The following is an 18,809-nucleotide window of genomic DNA, read 5'->3' as shown; positions in this document are numbered from 1 at the left end:
TGTATGGATGCATCTGACATAAAGCTAATGGTCAACAGCTTGGTTTCTATATAGCTTTTTTTTCCTTTGCTGGAGTTATCGATAGATAACAAAACCCATCCTCTGGATTATGGGATAGCCTTCCTTTTTATAGTCATTCGCCAGATTTCTGATTTTAATAAATGTCTGGTAAGTGCCTGACTTAGTTCTGCCATAACAAAAAATTATGACTGTGATAAATCTCACTAGTCAGGTTTCTAGGAATATAGCTTTTTGCTTCAAGAACTGAGAAAAGCATTGTTGCCTGCAATGAAATGAAATAAAACTTTATTTCCTCAAGCTAAAAAATCAGGGTAAAAGTGGTTGCCTGACACTAGCTAGCTCTTTTCCTTGGGACCTTGGGGTATAAGATGTGGAATTTTATGGAAGTTCATATGCTGAGTAAATGGCTTAGACTCCAACATCCTGTATATCTAGGAAAAGCATTTTTTTTTCTAGAATAATTATCAACCCTACATGGTATAGCAAAGGCTGTACTGTCAAGTGAAATAATAGAGTAGTTCTTCCTTCTCCTTATCCGTTTGTTCTTGGCTGCGCTTTTTCTTTTCCTTCTTGGTGGGTGGGCTGGAGCGGAACATCAGCCTCCTGCCAGGCTGCAGAGAAAGCAGAGGCCGTGCACATCAGTGCTGTGCTGAGCAGCATCTCTGAGCCCCACAGCTCCTGCAACAGCTGCTTCACCCCGTGGGGCTCTCCTGCTGCCTGGGGCCACAGCCCCTTGCTGGCTATCTTCTAGGAAGGCTTGTGTGTGTCTATTCAGCATGTTTTTTCTATTAAAGTATTAGCATCAAGCACCTGAAGACAATCCATGTACTAGTACTTCAGCTTCTATAAAGTACTGCAGAAGATGTTTCTGCAGCTGTTTTCTGACTAAAGCCTGACTAAAGCTTTATTAGTACTGCTGCAAGAGGGTGGGAAGTTGGAATCTGAGGGAGCTTGCAGAACCACTGTATATTGGGTAAAGTAGCAGGGACTCATGGTGCCTGTTCTCGGTTGCCTGTTGGGTCACCAGCTTGGTGTGTGGCAGAGCTGGGCTGCCCTCATGGTCACATTGACCTGTGAAATGTGCTCGCTTGGTGTGCAGCAGGAGCCATGGCCTGCGGTTCTGCACGTACCTCTGAGGGGGGAAGTCTCAGTTCATTGTGATGAGGACCATGCACCAAAAAGTTAGGGCATGGTGATACAACCGAGCCAGTCTAGGGGCTTGCTGCTGGTGGAGGGTGTCCTGCTGCTGCCTCGTTCCTCCTTTTCCTCCTTTGCTGATTTTCCTGCCTTTTTTTTTTTTTCTTTTCTTTAAATATTTCCAGATTATCAAGTTGAAATGAGCTTAATGAGAAAATTGGCAAGCAATGGAGGGGACCGTGTGGTTAAGGCACAAGAATGGGAGGACAGTAGAAGGACACAGAACTGGAATAACTCTGCTTAGCTGGCTTCCAGGCAGTTCTTGTATCACTCCTGTAAATCAGACTACACCTGAGCATGGGTGTCAACCCCCTGCAGCTGTGGAGGCCCCTTTTAACAGCTCTTCCCTTGAATGCCTAATGGTAACCCCAGCTTCTCTGAGGTGGGCTATGGAGACAGGATCTTCCTATGGGTTATTGCTCTGACCTTTATTTCTGTGGTTGCCTGTGCTCTTTCCAGGGACCGTTGCAATCTTTCCTCCTGCAGCTTCTTCTGTTGCTTTAGCTTTTCTTCTCTGAGCCTTATGAAGGGAATGAAAAAAGGACTTAAAAGCACACGGCTACACAGAGACATGGCTACACAGAGTACACTTTTGACGTACGTGTTGCCTAACAGTGTAAGAGCAATGGAGTGTGGGGGTTGAGTATAGACGATGTTGGATTTTAAATGATCTTTGAATTATGTTTTTTGGCATGGGGGGTGTGGAGGCAGGGGCTGGTCAGATTCCTTCCTGGGTTCCTCTCTTCCATTCCCAGAGCACACTATGTGTGTGTCTTGTTTCTTTTGTCAGTTAAGAATGCAGGATCATTCACAGAACATCAGGAAGAAGTATTGCACCCTTTCTACTACAAAGGTGAAGAAAAATACAGAGAAAGAAACTAAGCAGGAGCAAAACGTCACTGTTCTGGCTCTAAATGCTCAAGCTACTTTATCTTCTGGTTAATCTGGTTCACCTGGGAATGGCCAGATCCAGTCAACTCTCCATTTTTTCTAGCTCTCTTCGTTGTTTGCAAGGGGAACTTTCAGGTGGGTAACTGAAGCAATAGCAACATCTCAAAACCTGAATTTATTTTATTAACTGTCTACTATTTAAATTAAAAAGCACAGGTTAAATTTAGAGTTCTCTAGAAGAAACGTTTGGAAACTGGTGTTGCTGCCAGAAGCTTTTATGTACTTATACAGAGGGTTAATTTTCTATCCAATTGCTTTAAATGTTGTTAATGCAAAATGTCTTCTTAAAATTACATCTCTCATCAAATTTGCTCAGATGACTTTTTTTATCTTTTCTTTTTCCAGATTTTGCCTTTTAGTTCATGACACAGGCACCTTCCAGGTCTTTTCTAACATAGCTGTGGCTCCTGTTTGCTGATGAAGAGTTGTGAGTACTATGAATATGAAGCAATACAGGAGTAAAATGGGATCTATTGGTCACCTGGGCAGTCAGATTACTGTTAGAGTTTCTAGGGTTGATTTGAAAAATTTAGTTCTTTCAGTGGTTTTGCTTTTGACCCTCAATGCTTCAAAATAGAGGCCCTGTTTCCAGAGGGTCTTGTCTTACCTTATCCTCCTTTCTTTTTCTTTGGCTTTCTCAATCTGTGCTATCTTTTCTGGTGGGACTCTCTCCAGGTTGTCCAATAAATTGTTGAGCTGTTTTTCTATTGCTGCTAGCATCTGCACTGTTGGCAGGTTTGCCTCCTTGTCTCCAATGCACTGGCTGTAGACCTCCTGCACCTTTTTGTTCAAGCTTGTGAGCATTTTGTCCTAGGGATAAGAGGAGATAAGGTGAGATGCACCAGTGAGCTTCTGCCCAGTAGAAACACCATATCCCTTCAAAAGAATCAAAAAGGAAATCAGTAGATTTCAAATTCCCAAAACTCAGTTATCTGCTTCTTGGTTTGCTTAGCAGTGCCTGGGGTGGATGGCTGTATCGAGCTGTTCCTTTGTTGGCCTCCTCATCCCAGCTTTTCTGTGGCCTGGGCCAGGTTGCAGCAGCCTGGGTGCCTCTGTGGGTTCTTCTCCTACCTCACAGCAGCTGCATGGTGTGGGCACATTTGTCCCAGTCTGCTGCCTCTGCAATGCCCCAAACCTGCCCTTGCTGCAGCTCCGCTGCTGAGAAAAGTGCTGATCCCAGCCCTCTGTCACTTTTTACCCAGGATGATTATGGTCAGTGGAGAGGAATTGCTCATTGCTACGCTATCCCACCTTGCCTTGATCTCAGGGAGTACCTGGATATCAATGTCATGTTCTTCAGAAGAAAATACTTGAACTCTGTGCTTCAGATCTGCTGCCCTCTCTTCTTCTTTGGCGATGGTGGATTTGAGGTTGACCACATCCTGTTTCAGTTGTGCTATCTCCTGCTCCCTAGGCCAGGAAGAGAAGAGAGGTATTTTGAAAAAGGCATCTCAGAATCTCTTCGCTGCTCTTCTGCTTTCTAGTCCAGGACCATCCCTCCTGCTGCCGGCAGATGGAGGTAACACTGCATGCCATTTCTGGACAGCTTGCACTGTAGCTCTGAGAGCAGAGAGCTTTGGGGTTCTGTAATAACAGTTCCTGCCTCGGTGTGGGGGAGGGAGAAGTAGCATAGCTAAATAACACTCGAGATTTTCTAATGAGTTGATGCAGGAAGTAGATTGCATTTAAAAACATTTACAAGGGGTTAAGGTGCACTGTAAATGGGAATAGGTGTGCCTACCTGCTGTAGAAATACTGTGCTGCAATTACACTCGGGTTCCCTGCTGGCTTCCTCTGGGAAGGGTTTGCATTGAGTCAAAACAGATGCTGGTCTGGATCGCTCCAGGTTGCTTGTTTCTTGCTTTGATCTTTCCTTATGAGAATTACGTGATACTTCCTGGTGCGTGTACCCCACAGAATGATAATTGCATCAGTTCCTCAGCCTGTGCCTTGAGGACTGTGCAGCCTGGTGGGAAGGTGCTAGTAGATTGGGGGGTCACTTGTGTTTGAAAGCTGGGGCACAGGGACCCCATTCCCATCACTCACAGAATCGCAGGATCACACTTACGTCCTTTGGTGTGTGGTGATGAAAGTGTTTTGGAGCTCATCCAAACTTTCCTCTATCTCCTGGGAATTCTGGATGAAGGACAAGTTCTCTTCCTCCATCTCCGTGAAAATAGACAGCAGTTGTTGGGGATCAGTAAAATATAGCTCAGGCTCCTGGAGAGGAAGCATATGTGATGAGTTTTTACCCTCTGCTTGTTCTAGTTCTGCTGCTTTGATTTGAGACTGGAAGAAGGTGCCCTAAAGCTTGCTTGTGTTTTTTGTTGTTGTTGCTTGTTTGCTTTATCAACTGCATTGGTCAGACTTGAAAAAAGTATTATTCTTCTGCAAAAACTTTGCCTAAATAACATACTGTTTGTAACTAGCTCAATCCCAGAGAGAGAGAAGTTTCTTTAAACTTTGGAACATAAAAGTTGTTCAATATCCAAATAAAATGATTTTGTGACCCCTCTCTCTCTGTTCCAGATGAAACTGCAAAATGAGGAAAGAGGGAAATGCCCTCCAGTGCCTTTGCCTACTGGAGTTATTCGTGGCTCCCCCCAGCAGGACAGCCAGGCAGGATCCCCAAACATGACTATGTTCCCTTAAAAAAAAAAAAAAAAAGTGTTTACTTAGGGGAAACTACCAAATAGAGCCTGCCCTAGGTTAAAGAAGTTTTGTCACTCAGCAGAACAGCTCTCTGGTTTCTTATGGCAGTGTGGGGTGGAGGGGCTGTGGCTACAAAAAGCTAAGTATTTTGCACCAAAACTCTGAGCACTGATTTTCGACTGTAACCTTCTGTCTCTCCTTTCTCTAGGACCTGTCTCCGAAGCCTTGCCTTTATTATGGAGAAGGTTTATGTGATTTGTGATCTGCAGCCAACATGATGAACTCAAGAAAAAAGGGAGGTAAGGCTTACTTGAAGAGAGAGGCAAGACTTACAAGAAGTCTGTGCACCTTATAGCACTGGCTGATTTGTGGTGGTTATGCTGGTAGTTTTGCCTTAATTTCATTCAACTGGTGTAAAACAGTGGAAGCTCTCCCTTCAGTTTTTACACAGATGGTAGAAAACAGGCATGAACTGAAATAAAGCAAGTGAAGAGCTTATTCAGCCCTAACTGTCAAAATGCTCTCGCATTTAGATAGAGGTACCTGGCTGTCCACATACAAATATCTCCTACTTTTCTGCCAGGTGTTTAGCTTGACACTGCCTCAGTAGCTGCACCAAGTTGAATTTGGGGAAGTAAAAAATGATGCAAACATCTGAGTGAGAAAACTTCAGTTTTGGACATAAAATGATAACTTTGCTAATCTCAAAACCTCCTGTTGTGTCATGTCATATCTTGTGGGTTGGCAAGCTTTGCAGTGATGGTGGGTTTTTGGAAAGCAGAGGAGGAAATTTATATGAAGATACTTACAATGAAGGTTGCTAAAAGCATGAATGTTTATGAATATATAAACGTTATAGTTAGTGGCCACAATAACACCTCAATCCCTTAATGAATGGTTAGAAGGTGACAGAAATTAATAACATCAATAAATGACACAGGACAAAGTGTAAATATTTCAGTATAAAGACTTCTGACCTCATCTTCTTCGTCTGAGCAGGTTTCACTGTCTCGCTCCTCCAGTGAACTTCTGAAAAAGCATTTTGTGTATCAGGCCCTTAGAGAAATGACAGCTCAAAGGAGACCTTGTTAGTATAGTATGAACATGGCAACTAGCCAACACTGACACCTGCAAACAACCTCTAGTTTCAGCTGCAGGTAGCTGGCAGCTTCCCTTTCTGTTGTGTGTTGGCTGTTTGCTCCTGAATAGTCCTTTGAACGTTTGCAGATTTGTCCCCCCTTGTCTGTGGGCTGCTTGGGGGTCAGTAGGAGCTAGAGGTCACACCAAGATGCGCTGTAAGAGCTGTGCCTGTCCTCAGGCAAGATGGTTTTTGAGCTGTTCCAGGCTCTGCTGGCCAGCAGGGTGAGGACTCAACAGATAAGCAAGAGCTGAGGGTGTTGATCCAAGTGCCTTTAAACATGGTGGGAAGCTGGGCTCTTGGGTAATGAGAAGGCTGAGGCAAAAGACTTGTTAAAATGACTCAGCAGCACAGTAAGTGTAGAGAAAGCTTTGTGCTCCGTGTGGAGTGTGGTACTGCTCCTGAACAACATGCTGTGGCCACCACAGGAGTCTGCAGCTTTTACTTGCCCTTGGAGAAGGCTGTTAAGTGCTTCTTCTGCACAGCCATCTGCCATTTACCAGCAATGCAGTCTCCTTCTTCCCTACTCATCCCCAGGGATGAGCCTGAGCTGCAAAAGCAAGGCAAGGGAAGCCTCTCTGGCACTGTCAGCAGTCTGCTCATTGCCTTCATTTGCACCTATTGCCATGGGGCCATGGGAGGGGTGAAAAACCTCAGTTTGCATCATTTTAGTGCCAGCCCCACTTGCGTATGCATCATTTCTGCCATGCATCGTTTCTGCCAGGTGGCAGCCCAGTAATTGCAGTAGCTTCACAAGGGGTGGCACAAAGCAGCACTGCTTGGGAGGGCCTGGCACCTGCAGTGCTCTGGGGGGAGGCTGAGGAGCTGGCCCTGCAGGTGGAGGCTTGGCTTAAAATCTACTGATAACCAGGTGTTTTTTTGGCCTCAGGAGGCTATACAATCACTAGAAATCCATGCTTTACATTTCCAGGCAACTGTTTAATTTGCCTTCAAAAAAAAAGGAGTGGGCCCTGCTTGTCTCTTACTCTCACCTGCCCTCCACTGCTTGGTCTGGGCCTGCCCACGTTATGGAAGCATCTTACTGCCTGAAGCCTCTTACTGAAAGCAGGTGGTCAATGCAATGTGGACCTCATTGATGGGATCGATGTGACCAACAGTGGGAACCAGTAACCCAGCCACAAACTGGCCACGGAGAAGCTTTGCTCTAGGACAGTGCCCAAGGTCTATGATTCCTCCTGGGGTCACCTTTGGGCCCAAACCCTGGGCAGGCTCTTAGCAGAGGATTTGGGGATGGAGCCCTTTTGGGGTAGGTGTACAGGTACTGACTTGCACATCTTTGGAATATCTGATATGTTGATTCATTCTGATAAGACCCAGACCTATGCATGCTGAGAACAAAGGTGAGGAGTAGCTTTTCTCTATCCTGGACTCTCAGCTGAGTGTTCTCCATATTACTGAACTCTGTTTTTGTTGTCTTGTACTTACATTTTTTTTGTTGAGAGAGGCTTCAGGAGGCTTTTGAGCTGTGGCCTGATCTCACGTAATAGCCTTAAATTCAAACTTTCTGCAGACAGCAGAGAACTTGGCGCATCTGTATCACCTGTAGTGTACGGACAGGCAGCGTTAATCCCAGCTGTCGGGCCTGGGCCTGGACACCAGAAGAGGTGTACACTTAGAGCATGGAGCCGTCCTGGTGAGGAGTGAGCAGCTCTTCCCTCATGGCACTTACCCTCCTCTGCAGCAGTGAGAGGGGAGGCACTTTCTTTGTTAGCTTTGGAGGTTGTTTTCAACTGCTTTGTGTGCTTTTTCACGTGTTCCTCCTGCCACTCTTTTGGAGATAGCTGATAGAGAAAGTCCTTGTAGATCTTGTACTCTTGCAGGGTATTCTCAAATCTGGATATGTCGCTGGGGTGAGAGAAGTAGGCAACGTGTGTTAGCAAGAAGGAAAGCCCCTGGTTGAGCGGGTTCTTTCTAACTCTTGACAGTCAGCTCCACTCTGAAAAGGGACAAGAAGGCACACGTCCTTGTGGACATGCAAAGACAAATACAAACCTGCCCTGCGTGTGATCTCTGTGGTTCCTCGTGTGAAATCTCTCTGGTCATCTCTCTGCCAAACCCTTTCTGTGGAACTGGGCTTGCTAATATAGGAACAATACTAGGACAGTTTCTCTGGGTGACTGGCATCTGGCCAGCCTGAAAAACAGGCAGACGAGTTCAGACCTAACTGCACATGTCCAGAGAGAGTTACTTGATGTCAAAGCAGCAGCATTTTACCCGCATCTCCAGCAAAGTCTTGAAATCTGAGTAGCAGGCTTTGCAGCTTAGTTGAGAGAGCCTCCTGAAGCCTCTCAACAAAAAACTGCATCTGTCAACCCTGCAAGGCCTGTGCAGCTAGAAGGGAGTGAACAGAGATCTCCCTCACCCACGTGTCTCCAGTAGGAGTGGTGACCTGCTGCCATTTGCAGCTTTGCTAGTGTCAAAATACACCAATGGATGTCAAAATACACTCTGATGGTGTCAATTGAGATGAAGAGGCAGAGATGTACATTTAGAAGAAAATGCTTACATTCTGCTGTCTTTTCCACCCAAACTTCAGCCCCTGTGCGTTGGGAAGCCAGCAGAGAGCACTCACACTCTGCGGGTATCTCCAGGGGCTTAATGTGGCCTGTGTCACCTTTGAGTGTGGAAGACAGCAGTGAGATTAAAGGTCCTGACCTGACTCTGAGCTCAGTGTGAGCAAAGATCTAGAAGGGACACTAAACCAAAGCAGCTGAATTACCTTTGCTAAACATCTGCATTTTACTTCAGAAAGGCTCAACACGTGCACGTGATGAGGTATTGTGCCTTGGCTGGCAGGTGATAACTTGTTCAGCTCTTTTACTTTCCCCCAGGTATCTGTCACCTCAGGAAAGAAATACCTGCTCCCTGCACGCTGCCCATAGGAGGGAGCATGGCAGCATTTAACAAAATGAGTAATTAATGTATTACTAAGTGTTCCTGCTGCCTCTAAAAAAGCTTAGTCTTTCAGTCAGTGGATCAACCCCCAAGCCACATTTCATAGCTTTGGTGCCAAATAATAGATTTTTCACTTGAAAAATGGATACAAATCTTGCCAGCTCCACTTGTCATGGGAATTACCATTTTTAAAGACACTATTAAAATGCCTTGCTGTAGTTTTATTTGTTTTTAATCTGAGACTTGGCGTTTCATTTTGGTTTTAGATTAGTTCTTTTTAAAAATACTGTTAAACTTGTTAAACTGTTAAATTGTTTTAGAGAACAAAATCAGCATCTGGAAAACAAAAGCTCTAACATTTTGTCTAGAAATTACTGAAATGTTTTGACTTCTAAAATAGTACTGTTTTTTGAACCTTTCTCCCCCCTAAGTACTGTAAGGGTATAGTGCTGTAGGGGCTGTTAAAGGCTGAGCAAGAATAATGTGCTGCTCTTACCTTTGGAGGTTGTTTATTTGGGAATTGATCATCTGGATCTCTGTTATTTTCTTTGTCTTTGCTGCAGATTCTTTTTCAGCACTAGAATGCATCAACATAAGCCAAGAAACAATTTAGGGATAAGTAGGTAGTGAGCTGTGATGCATATAGAACAGATCAAAGATGGGGAGGAACCCTAGAAATCTTTTTTTTTTTTTTAATGGTACAGATGTGCCACGGGTGACGCTGGGCTCCTGCCTGAAGGCCCTGCTTGCCTTGGTAAAGGGTTTGTGGGGTCCCAGCGACATTTTCCGGTCAAGGGGTCCCTAACTGGGCTGCTGCTGAGCATCACTTGCTGCTCTGCTTTTATGATACCTGTAAGGGACCAAAGTGCCAAACTTGCTTCTCTTAGGGAACTGTTCCTGCTGTGAAGGGTTGGGGAGAAGAATCTGCCTGTCATGAGGGTGCTGTGAGAACGGAAGCGGTGGGGACAGTTAGATTCTTCGCTGCAGCCAAATCGAGGGCTTTTGCAACAAGAAGATTTCCCTACTATTGATTCCTTCCTCTCTTTCATTGAATGTGTGGGGAGAAAATGTTACTGGGACTGTAACTCTGGGAAAACCCAGACACACAGAATTTGAGGTTGGATGCTAGCCCAAACCCTCTGGGGAGCTCAAGCAAAAAACCTTCTGTCCTATGCAAAAGAGTATGCGTGTGGTTCCCTCAACATCCTTTACATTTTCAGGGCTTGAACAGAATTTCTGTGGTTTTCCTTTAGGAACTCATCAAACATGGCAACATCCTTCTCCAGGTGGTGTTCAGCCTTTTCCAGCTTTTTTTCCTCTTTCTTTGCTATGTTCTCCATCTTTTGAATCTCCTCTCTCTTCACTGCCATGGCATACTGAAATGAACCCAAAAGGCAAACTGGTTGGTTGGTATTAGTGGTGTGTTGTTTTGGTTTTGCTCTTGGTTACCTTTTTGCCTTCTAGTTGTTGGCAGAGAGGGTAAGGATTTCAAACCAGGGTATTTCTTAGTGCAAACTAGGTATGTAGAGGCCAGGAGGTATTTCAGAAATAACACGATACAGTAGTGGTGAAAATAAAGACAGAATAGAGAAGTCCCAGCACTGAATTAACTCCAAGCTGATAAAGATTGATTCAATGGTGTTACAGTAAAACAATAGGGGTGAATAATGGTGATATTCCAGCACGGCTCCCATATTTTGATTTCATAATGGCTCCCAGCTATAAACTACAGCAAAAGCCAAAAGGTCAATGTATCTGTGCATCTTGTAAATGAAGGGGAAATAGTTGGATGGCTGCCACTGGGTGGTGTGAGTGACCTATGTTCACTTCTTAGTTGTGGATTGCTGGCCTACGTATAGATTGAGTCTCTTTAACACAGGGTTTGGACAATCAGTTCATGAGGTCTCGTGTATGGCCTGCTAGTGTAACCTCTATGCAATGGATCTCATTATGGGGGAAAAAAGCAACATAGGGAAGAATATTTAAATGAACAGAGAACAAATCTTTAAAGAAATCAGAGTACCTCAAGTAAAAATATTTCTCTTCTGTCGTTTATGTAGTCACGGAAGGTCTCCTTTTCTAATGGGTAATCTGAAACAAAGACAAAAAGTTCATCAGACTTGGGGGGGAAATATGATCATGCAAAGAACAGTGAATATCATGGCTGCCATGAGCATGGATGTGGTTGGCACTGAAGCCAGCAATACCAATTATTTTATTACCATTTTGACATCAGTTAGGCTCAGTTGGCAAAACTATTCCCCATGTTAGAGGCAGGAAATTTAGGGTCATGTCTACTAAGCTGACCTAAATGTGGATTTTAGTGGAAATGCCTCCATGACACAAGGTCCAGCAAACTCTTAGCTGACTTCTGTGCTGCCTCCCAGGACTCCTGGCTACTGTTGTGGCCACAGGGGATGGCAGAACACCGGCTACTGTGGTGGTGGTGACACCTGCTGCATATATAAATGCATGAGACGGAGACAGCCTAGCCACACAGAGGCTGGCAAGATGCAGCAGATAACTACCTTGTCTGCAAAAGCTCACCAAAGTCAGCTAGAGCTAGCTGCTAGTCCCATCCCCTGGGTGACTTTTGATGTAGTCTGCTATCCAGCTGAGCAGCACTGCTACAAAGATAGTAACTGTTCCCTACCTTTTTTAATGGCTATCTTCCATGAAAGACACTCTTGAAGAGCTTTCAGTCTGTCTTCATCTGTTTCCTGTTTTCTGTTTTCTTCCTCCTCCTCCTCTTGCAGAGCTTTCCTGAACCCTTTTTGCTTTGCTTTTACTTTAGTGGAGTATGTCATTTTCTCATGGATTTTCATGGTCTTCATCTTTTCACGTTCCTGTGAGGAGGAGTCAGTTATGCGGATAGCTTGATAATGTGTTTTGTCTGCTGTGGTTTTTAATGACATCAGTGTTTATTCACAGTCTAGAAATTTGCAGCAACTGATACCCTACTGATGCCTGTTTGCCTGGTTTATCTGACTGATCTCAGTGATACCCTCTCTTGGTGCAACCAAAACACTTTGTTTCTTTTCTTAGCATTTGTTCTCATTAGTTTGTTGATTTTGCATTCTGCATCCAGCCACCAGCTGTGATTGTTTGTACCAACTCAGTGTCCTCATTTTTCCTTCCTGGGTTATTCCTGGGACAGAATGGAATTGTCAGAGATTCATCCTTCCCCTAGTCAAAGGGAACAGGACGGCCCACATTCAGTTACCACCACAGCCAGCCTTCACACAGGCATGTAAACCCTCACGTTTGGATTGAGGGGGGTCTCTTCAAACCCTCTTTAAAGCTTTGGGCTGAAGTCTCTTAATTCATTGCTCCCTCCCCAGTGTGGGTCTGAGTTAGGCTGAGGACATCACGCAGCAGACATCCTTAGTGCACTTCCCCTTCCCCATACGTACATAGTGACATTGAACCCAAGCTGAACCCAGACTATCAGTCATCAGTTGGTGAGGTGAGGAGGCTTGCCTAAGCTTGTTTGGAGCCTTCCCTTTGTGATTTAAAAACAAGAGACCTCTTGCTTCCACACTACTGCCTGGCTTTTGCAACCACGTCAATGCTCAGGCCTCTCGGAGACACTGTAAGCTCTCCGTGATTTCCCACCCCCTTGGATCACATGCCCTAGGGAAAATCCACAGTGGAAATAAGGAAGAAAGAGATGTTCCACAGACCCAGCTCTCTGGGCTAGTACACAAATGACCAGCAAGCCTATGCTCACATCTGCCCTTGGTAAGGGTAATCTTTCATTATGGACATCAGTGGGCTTGTAGCTGATCTGGGGGAATCTCAGCTGAATATGGCAGGTTTCAATAATGCAGAAAACTTTGGTCTCATTTTGTATTGGTTGGTTGCCTCCCCTAGTGAGCCCCTTCTATACACACTGGTGTAAAATGTGTACGTACCGCCTTAGCCTTTTTTCTTTCCTTGTCCCTTGTTAAGAAAACATCAAGATCTGGGGGAATCATAAAAGGATTTTTCATTGGGTTTTTTTCATCCTCTTCTGGGAATTCTGCAAGAAATAGACAAGGATGTAGAAGATGCAAGGCAGAAGGTCAGGACCTAGTGCAAAGGGACACCGATGTGTTGTACCACAGCAGCACATCTGATCTGAGACAATGTATGCCTGTGGCTGGTGACAGCTGACTGCCTGCTTTAACATTTAACATTAACATTTAACTCCAAGATTAGGAGCCCCAATATAAGAAGTGTCAATTGTTTGGACCTTCTCCAGCTCTCTTGTAACTGGTAGGCACCTAGTCCTCTCAGGAGAGGTAATGGGAAAAGCATTATACATAGGTCATTCCTATTAATATAAGCTTTTAGTTAATTGTCAAAACCTCAAAAGAACTAGTTTATCTGTAAATCATGAAAGCTTTAGCCAGGCCCAAGTCTGAAGAGCAGAAGGTTTTTTGCCCCTGCGCATGGAGACTCTGGTTCACAATGTAATACTGGATATGAAGTCAGCCTGGGTAAATGCTCAAGGTAAAAATCAGTGTCTGAGAGACCAAGAAAAACTCAGGAAGGACCTCAGATCTTGGCTCTACTAGGAGATTTATCAGAGAGCAGACTAATTCCTTTGCCCTTCTCTGAGGAGCTGTTGATGGCAGAGCAAGAGCTGTGTTCCCTTACAGTCCATCTTCCTGTTTCCAAAACTCATTTACTGAAGTGTTTGTTCACTGTTTTCCTCAGGCAGAACTTTTGTTGAAGCTTTTGAGAGTCTGTCTAATCTGATCATGGGCAGAAGAGTACGAACAAAGACCTCTCCTTTGACCTAATAACAAAAAGGTGCCAGAGCATCATGACATTACCTGACAGCACAAGGCAGGTTTCCATTCCAGGTTTGGAAGAGAGACTTTCGGAGATTGACTCTTTATGTGGAGATGGCATTGTTGACCCTGCCCCAAAGAAAGCCATAAACAAATCGATCAATTGGGACCTGCCAGTAAGTGATGCAGTAAGGTTTTACAGCAGTAACAACCTAGGGGCTTTTGGGATCTTAAGCACTGAGCCTTTTGAATCTGTGGGAATTTAAAAAAGCTTCAGCAAACTGGAAAATGTTTGTGTTCTGACCCCAAACAGGAGATGTTGATCCTTGGCTGATGTGGAGGTTGTGTAAAACAAGAGTCCTCCTTACATATGCAATGATGGGAAAGCAAAGACAAAACAACTTGGAGACAATAAGCAGCTTGAGTCCCTTGCCTTTTCTTGTTCCATCCACAGCTCCAGTTCTGATCCAAACCCATGCTTTCATCTTCCCATGCTGGTTCACAAGCAACGTTTTTAATCCCTATAGCTCTTACCAGAAATTGCTCCAGTACTGCGGGTTTCTTGTGATAAGGCTGAATGACTGCTGGACAACACAGACATGCTGTAGGAAACTGGTTCGTGTTTAATTTTAGGCTGGCAAACTGTTGAAGGCTGGCTTTTTGTTTCTCTGAATCCAATCTCTTTTGTAGTCTTTGCTGTGGGTCCTAGGGGAAAAGACATAATTGTAATGATCTCACTCACAAAGAACAGATAGATCATTGTTACAGTTACCCTGTAATCAACAAAGGCAGCAAGCTGGGTCCAGGGATGTATTAGTTCAATTGATGTAATTCTGTTGCTGGGACCATTCCTGATCCACATTGGTATAAGACACAGCAGAAAATATCCTCTTCCGCTTGCACTAGTTTTAAGGCTATTTTAAAGCATCATTATTTGCTCTGAACAGCCTCCAGTTTTCATGTATTTTGAGCTAAACTCATCTGGCCTAATTTCCACGTACGTCCTTGGTGCTTTGTGTTTTCTACTGGCTGTGTTTCTGCAGCTGCCCAATTAGTATCTTATTCTTCAGAGGTGTCAAACTTTCAGCATTGATGAGGCACAGAGGCTGAGGTAGAATTTAAGCTTTTTGAATGTTCCCCAAATGTTTTCTCTCTGCTTTTCAGATCCTGAAGTACCTTTTCCAAAAGCATCCTTGTCAGTTCACTTAGATGTCATGTCTCTCTGAACCTGGGCGTAACTTCATGGGATTTTTTTTTACTCTAGGGGTCCACTATCTGTGTCCTGCCACAACATAAACCTTGCTGTTTTGGAGAAAAAACCTCAGGCCAGGCGTAGGAAGGCAGTGTTCAGATGAATACACTCTGTGAAATACACAGAGCAGTCTAGCAAACATTCAGCTCTCTCAGTGCACACCTTGGCTTCTGTAATCCCAAAACCTTCTCATAAAAATCTTTCCGAGCAGTTGATTCCAACTTCTACTACAGGGAATTCTACTACAGGGAATGGGACTGAAAAACAGAACTAGACAGAGGATACTGATAAGTGGGAAGTAATTTGTCAGGGAAGCTCCCTGAGATAAAAAGTGCTTTGTAATACACTTAGCAAACTATGCAAAGCCTTGTTTCTAAGATTAACTTATAAATATTCATTTTATGAAGGTATTTTTGTTTTGAGGATATTGTTTTTGGTATGTGTGTTTTTTTTTTTGTTTTTTTTTAATAGATTGTTTGCACAGCACTTTGGAAATAACGCCAAAAGCTATGGAAGAGCTAGTTGTGCTAATTATAATTATTAAGCTCTATAATGCTAATGAAAAAATACCTCTTTGCTAGAATCATTTGGCATATATTTCGCTGCCTCTGACACTTTTATGTTTCAGTAGCTACACATCAATGTCCAGCAGTATGTGAATCAGAAGATAAGGCATTCATGGCTTTAATCTACTGAAACATTTATTCAGTGATTTTTCCAAGCACCAATCTGCTGCACAAAAAAAATAAAGCCAAAGTAAACATGCAAACAATTCTAAAAATAATACAATAAAATCCATCCACCATGTTCCCAGAGTGTGCGATAAGCATATGTGCTATACACTCAAATAATTTAAATGATACCATCACTCACAGAGAAGGCTTGTGCTCACTGGGAAATCGCTTCAAGTTCTGAGCTGTGGGGCAGCTATTGCAGGGACAGATGTGTCCCGTTTCCCAGCTGGCACGGAGGAGGAGACCATTAGTGCGTGTGATTTCCCAGTGCCTCTGCTTGTCTCAGTACAAAGTTATATCCGATGCTGACAAGCAAAGAAAATGCTGTGGGTGCCCTCACCCCTTTATTTTTTGGCTTCTCACCCAAAGGAGACCTCTGCCAGGCTCCTCTCCGCGGACAGCGGACACGGTGCAGCTCGGCTCAGCTCCGGCTGTTGTCCTTCTGTTTGTGCTGCCATGGGAACCCCTGCGCCTGCTGTTGGGTGGCTCCCAGCCCATGCATGGAAGGGATGCCTTGGCCCGGGTTCCCTGCAGCAGGGACAAACATCCCTGCCCTGATGGCACAGGGCTGAGCCAGGTGGGTCCTCCCCAGAGGCTTCCCAACACAGGTGCTGCTATGTGCCTCCCGAGCAGGCAGCTCCCTTCAGTACAAACCAGCTGTCTGGATGGTAAAGGGAAAAACTTCTTAGGTGTGAAAGGCTCCCCTCCCTTGCTGGGTTTCTTTATTTTGATCCACCTGGCCTGGGGATCAGGCATTTAACCCCATCTCAATGAGCAAAGCAGTGGGTTGAGGAGATGAGAGCTGGAGCCCTGGACTGTGGAAGTGACTGCAATTTTTAGTCACCGTATGACTTCAAACCATTTTTTCCCCCCTCTGCTTTGGTCTTTCTGTTCACAAGGTCTGAATAGTCTCAGTTCAGGGGGCTGACATGTGGTATGGGTGAATGAACTGTCTTTTACTGGATTCTCCCCAAGTCAGTAATGCTATGGAAACCCAAATAATCATATTCCATAAAGTCACATAATTTGAAAGTTAATTCAATACTTTATCAGTTGAAAAAAATAATATATGTTAAGAATGAAAAGATCTTTAAATACCATTTTTTCTTCTTCGTTTTTCTGAGAAGACCAAATCAATTCCAAATGGACCATGTTCTTCTCTAGACTCTTCAGATTTTCTATTAATATAATCTCAGCTTTCTGAAATAGCAGTTTCCTTCATTTACAGATAGGTTTCCAAACAGCTTTCTCCCTCTGAATAAATCATGCAATAAATAGCATGATTTTCTGTAAGTGCAAACTCTCATTTGATTGTTATTGTTCTATTCCATGATTGCTGATTATTGAGAGATTGGACTCAGGCAACAGAAGGAAAATGCTTATAAAGAAAGAAATTTCTCTTTATTCTGCACATGGTTACTTTGATTTTTAGCAGTGATGCAGAAAAGTGCTATCTTTGGTATATTTGGGGAAAATTTCCAAATGTACTTGGGAGTATGTATCAAAAATGAGACTGTAAAGTAATTTCCATTACCAAAAAAATAATTCAGGAACGAATTGTACTTAAGACACACTTTTCAAAAGGCATAATATCAAATGGCCTTTGTTCAGAAATACCAGTTTATTACAGAATTTCAAATTTGCAGTAGTAGTAACAGCAGTAGCCATCAAAGAAATAGATAACAGGACTAAGACACTGGAACAGCTACAGCTCTGTCTGGAGTAATCTCTGCATCAATGAATGATGCATTTATATAACAATTGCTCAGTTCTGTGTTATCCTTCCTAGACGCTTATCTCTGTTCCTGTTTGGGGAAATTACTTAAAATCGGAGATGTATTTTGTGAATTCTTGGAAATGCACAGTAAAAAACTTCATAGTTTTGGTTCCTTTTTCATATCCCGCACATGCCATAAGCCACTTAGGCTTTTTGTTTCCTTGAGGGCAAAGAAGTTTTTAAGGCCAGAAGGACATCTGGGGTCTATTCTTGGCCACCATTAACTTGGTTAATGAATGGAATAAATATCATGTGCACATCATGGGAAAGCCTGCTTGGTGGCATAGGCTGTGCAGCTGACTGGTGCTGTAGCTCGTTAGGGATTTCCGGGTTGTGCAATGTAGCTTCAAGGCACTGCATTTTTGGGTCTTATTAAATGTCTGGACAGTGCTTCCCTGGTGCAGATCTGAGGAAGACAGGCTGCATGATAAGAAATGCAGATTGCTTCTTGTGTTTCCCACAGAAGGATGTTTTGGGGGCTTTCAGGGGATGATTTTGTTGGGACCTGGGATCAGGATTGCAGAATATGGTTATTTCTTTGCTCCTTTCATTTCTTTCTTGAAGGCGTTGCTTGTCTTCTCTGCTAGCACAGAGGTGCTGTGAGGGTTAATTAGTGTTGGCAAAACATTTTGAAATGGCTGATTGAGAAACACTGCCAGAGATGAAAGCTAAATAAGTATCTAGATAAATAAATATTCCTTTGTAGTCTTATCTTTACAGGAAACTCCCTGTGTACCCAGGATACTGCACAGGTCACTGAGCAGCCATCTACCCATTGCCTGGAGTCTTCTCAAGGGGAACTCATTTATTTAAGTATTCTGCTTCAGTTTCTTCAAAGTGAGACACAATGTGTACCACACAAAGGGAAAAGCCTTAGTAACCAGCAAATGGCACAGGAATACCAAATGGTTTGGCAGCTTTTTCATTCTCTGGAGCTCTTGTTCCTCTGTTTCCTGCTGAATTGTGTGGCTGCAGAACCCAGAGCATCCCAAGAGGAAGAAGAGGAAATCAGAACCTATTTCCAATGTAGCACACAAGGTAGGAGGAGGGATCTACAAGTGAGAGTCCACAGCACAAAGTGTAAGAGTTCCACTGAAGGTGATGAAACCAGCACTCTGGTTCAGTGTGGTCTTAGAGCTCCCAGGTGCTGTTTTGCTTGCGGGTCTCTTAGGGAGACTGTTCTTGTGCCTTTTCCCTGCTCAGAGGGGAGCAACTTCAGGTTGGTAGTGGAGACATGATGAGGAGATTACAGCTGCTCACACCCTTCTTGCAAGGTCCGTACACACCGCTGAGCTCTGTATAGACACTGAGTCAGGGAGTAGCACTGACCAAGTGGTTCTCCTCTGTGCTTTATTTACAGTACACATCCCTGCATCAGCAGCACAGCTCAATG

The 18,809-nt window shown here is 44.0% G+C and overlaps 1 protein-coding gene and 1 long non-coding RNA gene across 5 annotated transcripts; one reads left to right on the top strand and one right to left on the bottom strand.

Moving 5' to 3' along the window:
• Positions 1 to 265: 265 nt before the first annotated feature.
• Positions 266 to 16,256, bottom strand: CFAP100 (cilia and flagella associated protein 100). 4 transcript variants are annotated; one of them, XM_035337362.1, is made up of 16 exons: positions 15,980 to 16,256; positions 14,188 to 14,358; positions 13,696 to 13,782; positions 12,790 to 12,896; positions 11,529 to 11,721; positions 10,899 to 10,966; positions 10,088 to 10,251; positions 9,372 to 9,452; positions 7,650 to 7,825; positions 7,406 to 7,520; positions 5,799 to 5,850; positions 4,238 to 4,389; positions 3,444 to 3,579; positions 2,777 to 2,979; positions 1,645 to 1,738; positions 266 to 632 (listed from the first exon to the last, which is right to left on the bottom strand). In XM_035337362.1, the coding sequence occupies exons 2-16, from the start codon at positions 14,252 to 14,254 to the stop codon at positions 519 to 521; spliced, it is 1,809 nt and encodes a 602-aa protein (XP_035193253.1). In that variant the 5' UTR covers positions 14,255 to 14,358; positions 15,980 to 16,256; the 3' UTR covers positions 266 to 518. The 4 variants fall into 4 exon arrangements, with proteins under 4 accessions (XP_035193253.1, XP_035193252.1, XP_035193255.1 ...); XM_035337361.1 differs by having other exon boundaries at positions 16,003 to 16,256; XM_035337364.1 differs by having other exon boundaries at positions 5,799 to 5,847; positions 16,003 to 16,256.
• LOC118173112 lies at positions 4,411 to 6,911 on the top strand. The gene is made up of 2 exons (XR_004754021.1): positions 4,411 to 5,120; positions 5,405 to 6,911. It is a non-coding gene; the product is annotated as an uncharacterized LOC118173112 (long non-coding RNA).
• Positions 16,257 to 18,809: the final 2,553 nt, after the last annotated feature.

This window comes from Oxyura jamaicensis, chromosome 12 (assembly GCF_011077185.1).
Source record: "Oxyura jamaicensis isolate SHBP4307 breed ruddy duck chromosome 12, BPBGC_Ojam_1.0, whole genome shotgun sequence".
Taxonomy (NCBI): Eukaryota; Metazoa; Chordata; class Aves; order Anseriformes; family Anatidae; genus Oxyura; species Oxyura jamaicensis.
Note: the sequence above shows the minus strand (reverse complement) of the source record. Positions and strands in the feature narration are given on the sequence as shown.

Bases quoted from the DNA above. Each gene is read 5' to 3' on its own strand.
- CFAP100 (XM_035337362.1), bottom strand. From the start codon at position 14,254: ATGTCTGTGTTGTCCAGCAGTCATTCAGCCTTATCACAAGAAACCCGC. The intron at 11,722-12,789 runs GTACGTACACAT...TCCTCCTCACAG, and splicing joins AAAGAAAAAAGGCTAAGGCG to GAACGTGAAAAGATGAAGAC. The intron at 5,851-7,405 runs GTAAGTACAAGA...ATGCTTTTTCAG, and splicing joins CCTCTCTCAACAAAAAAAAT to AAGTTCACTGGAGGAGCGAG.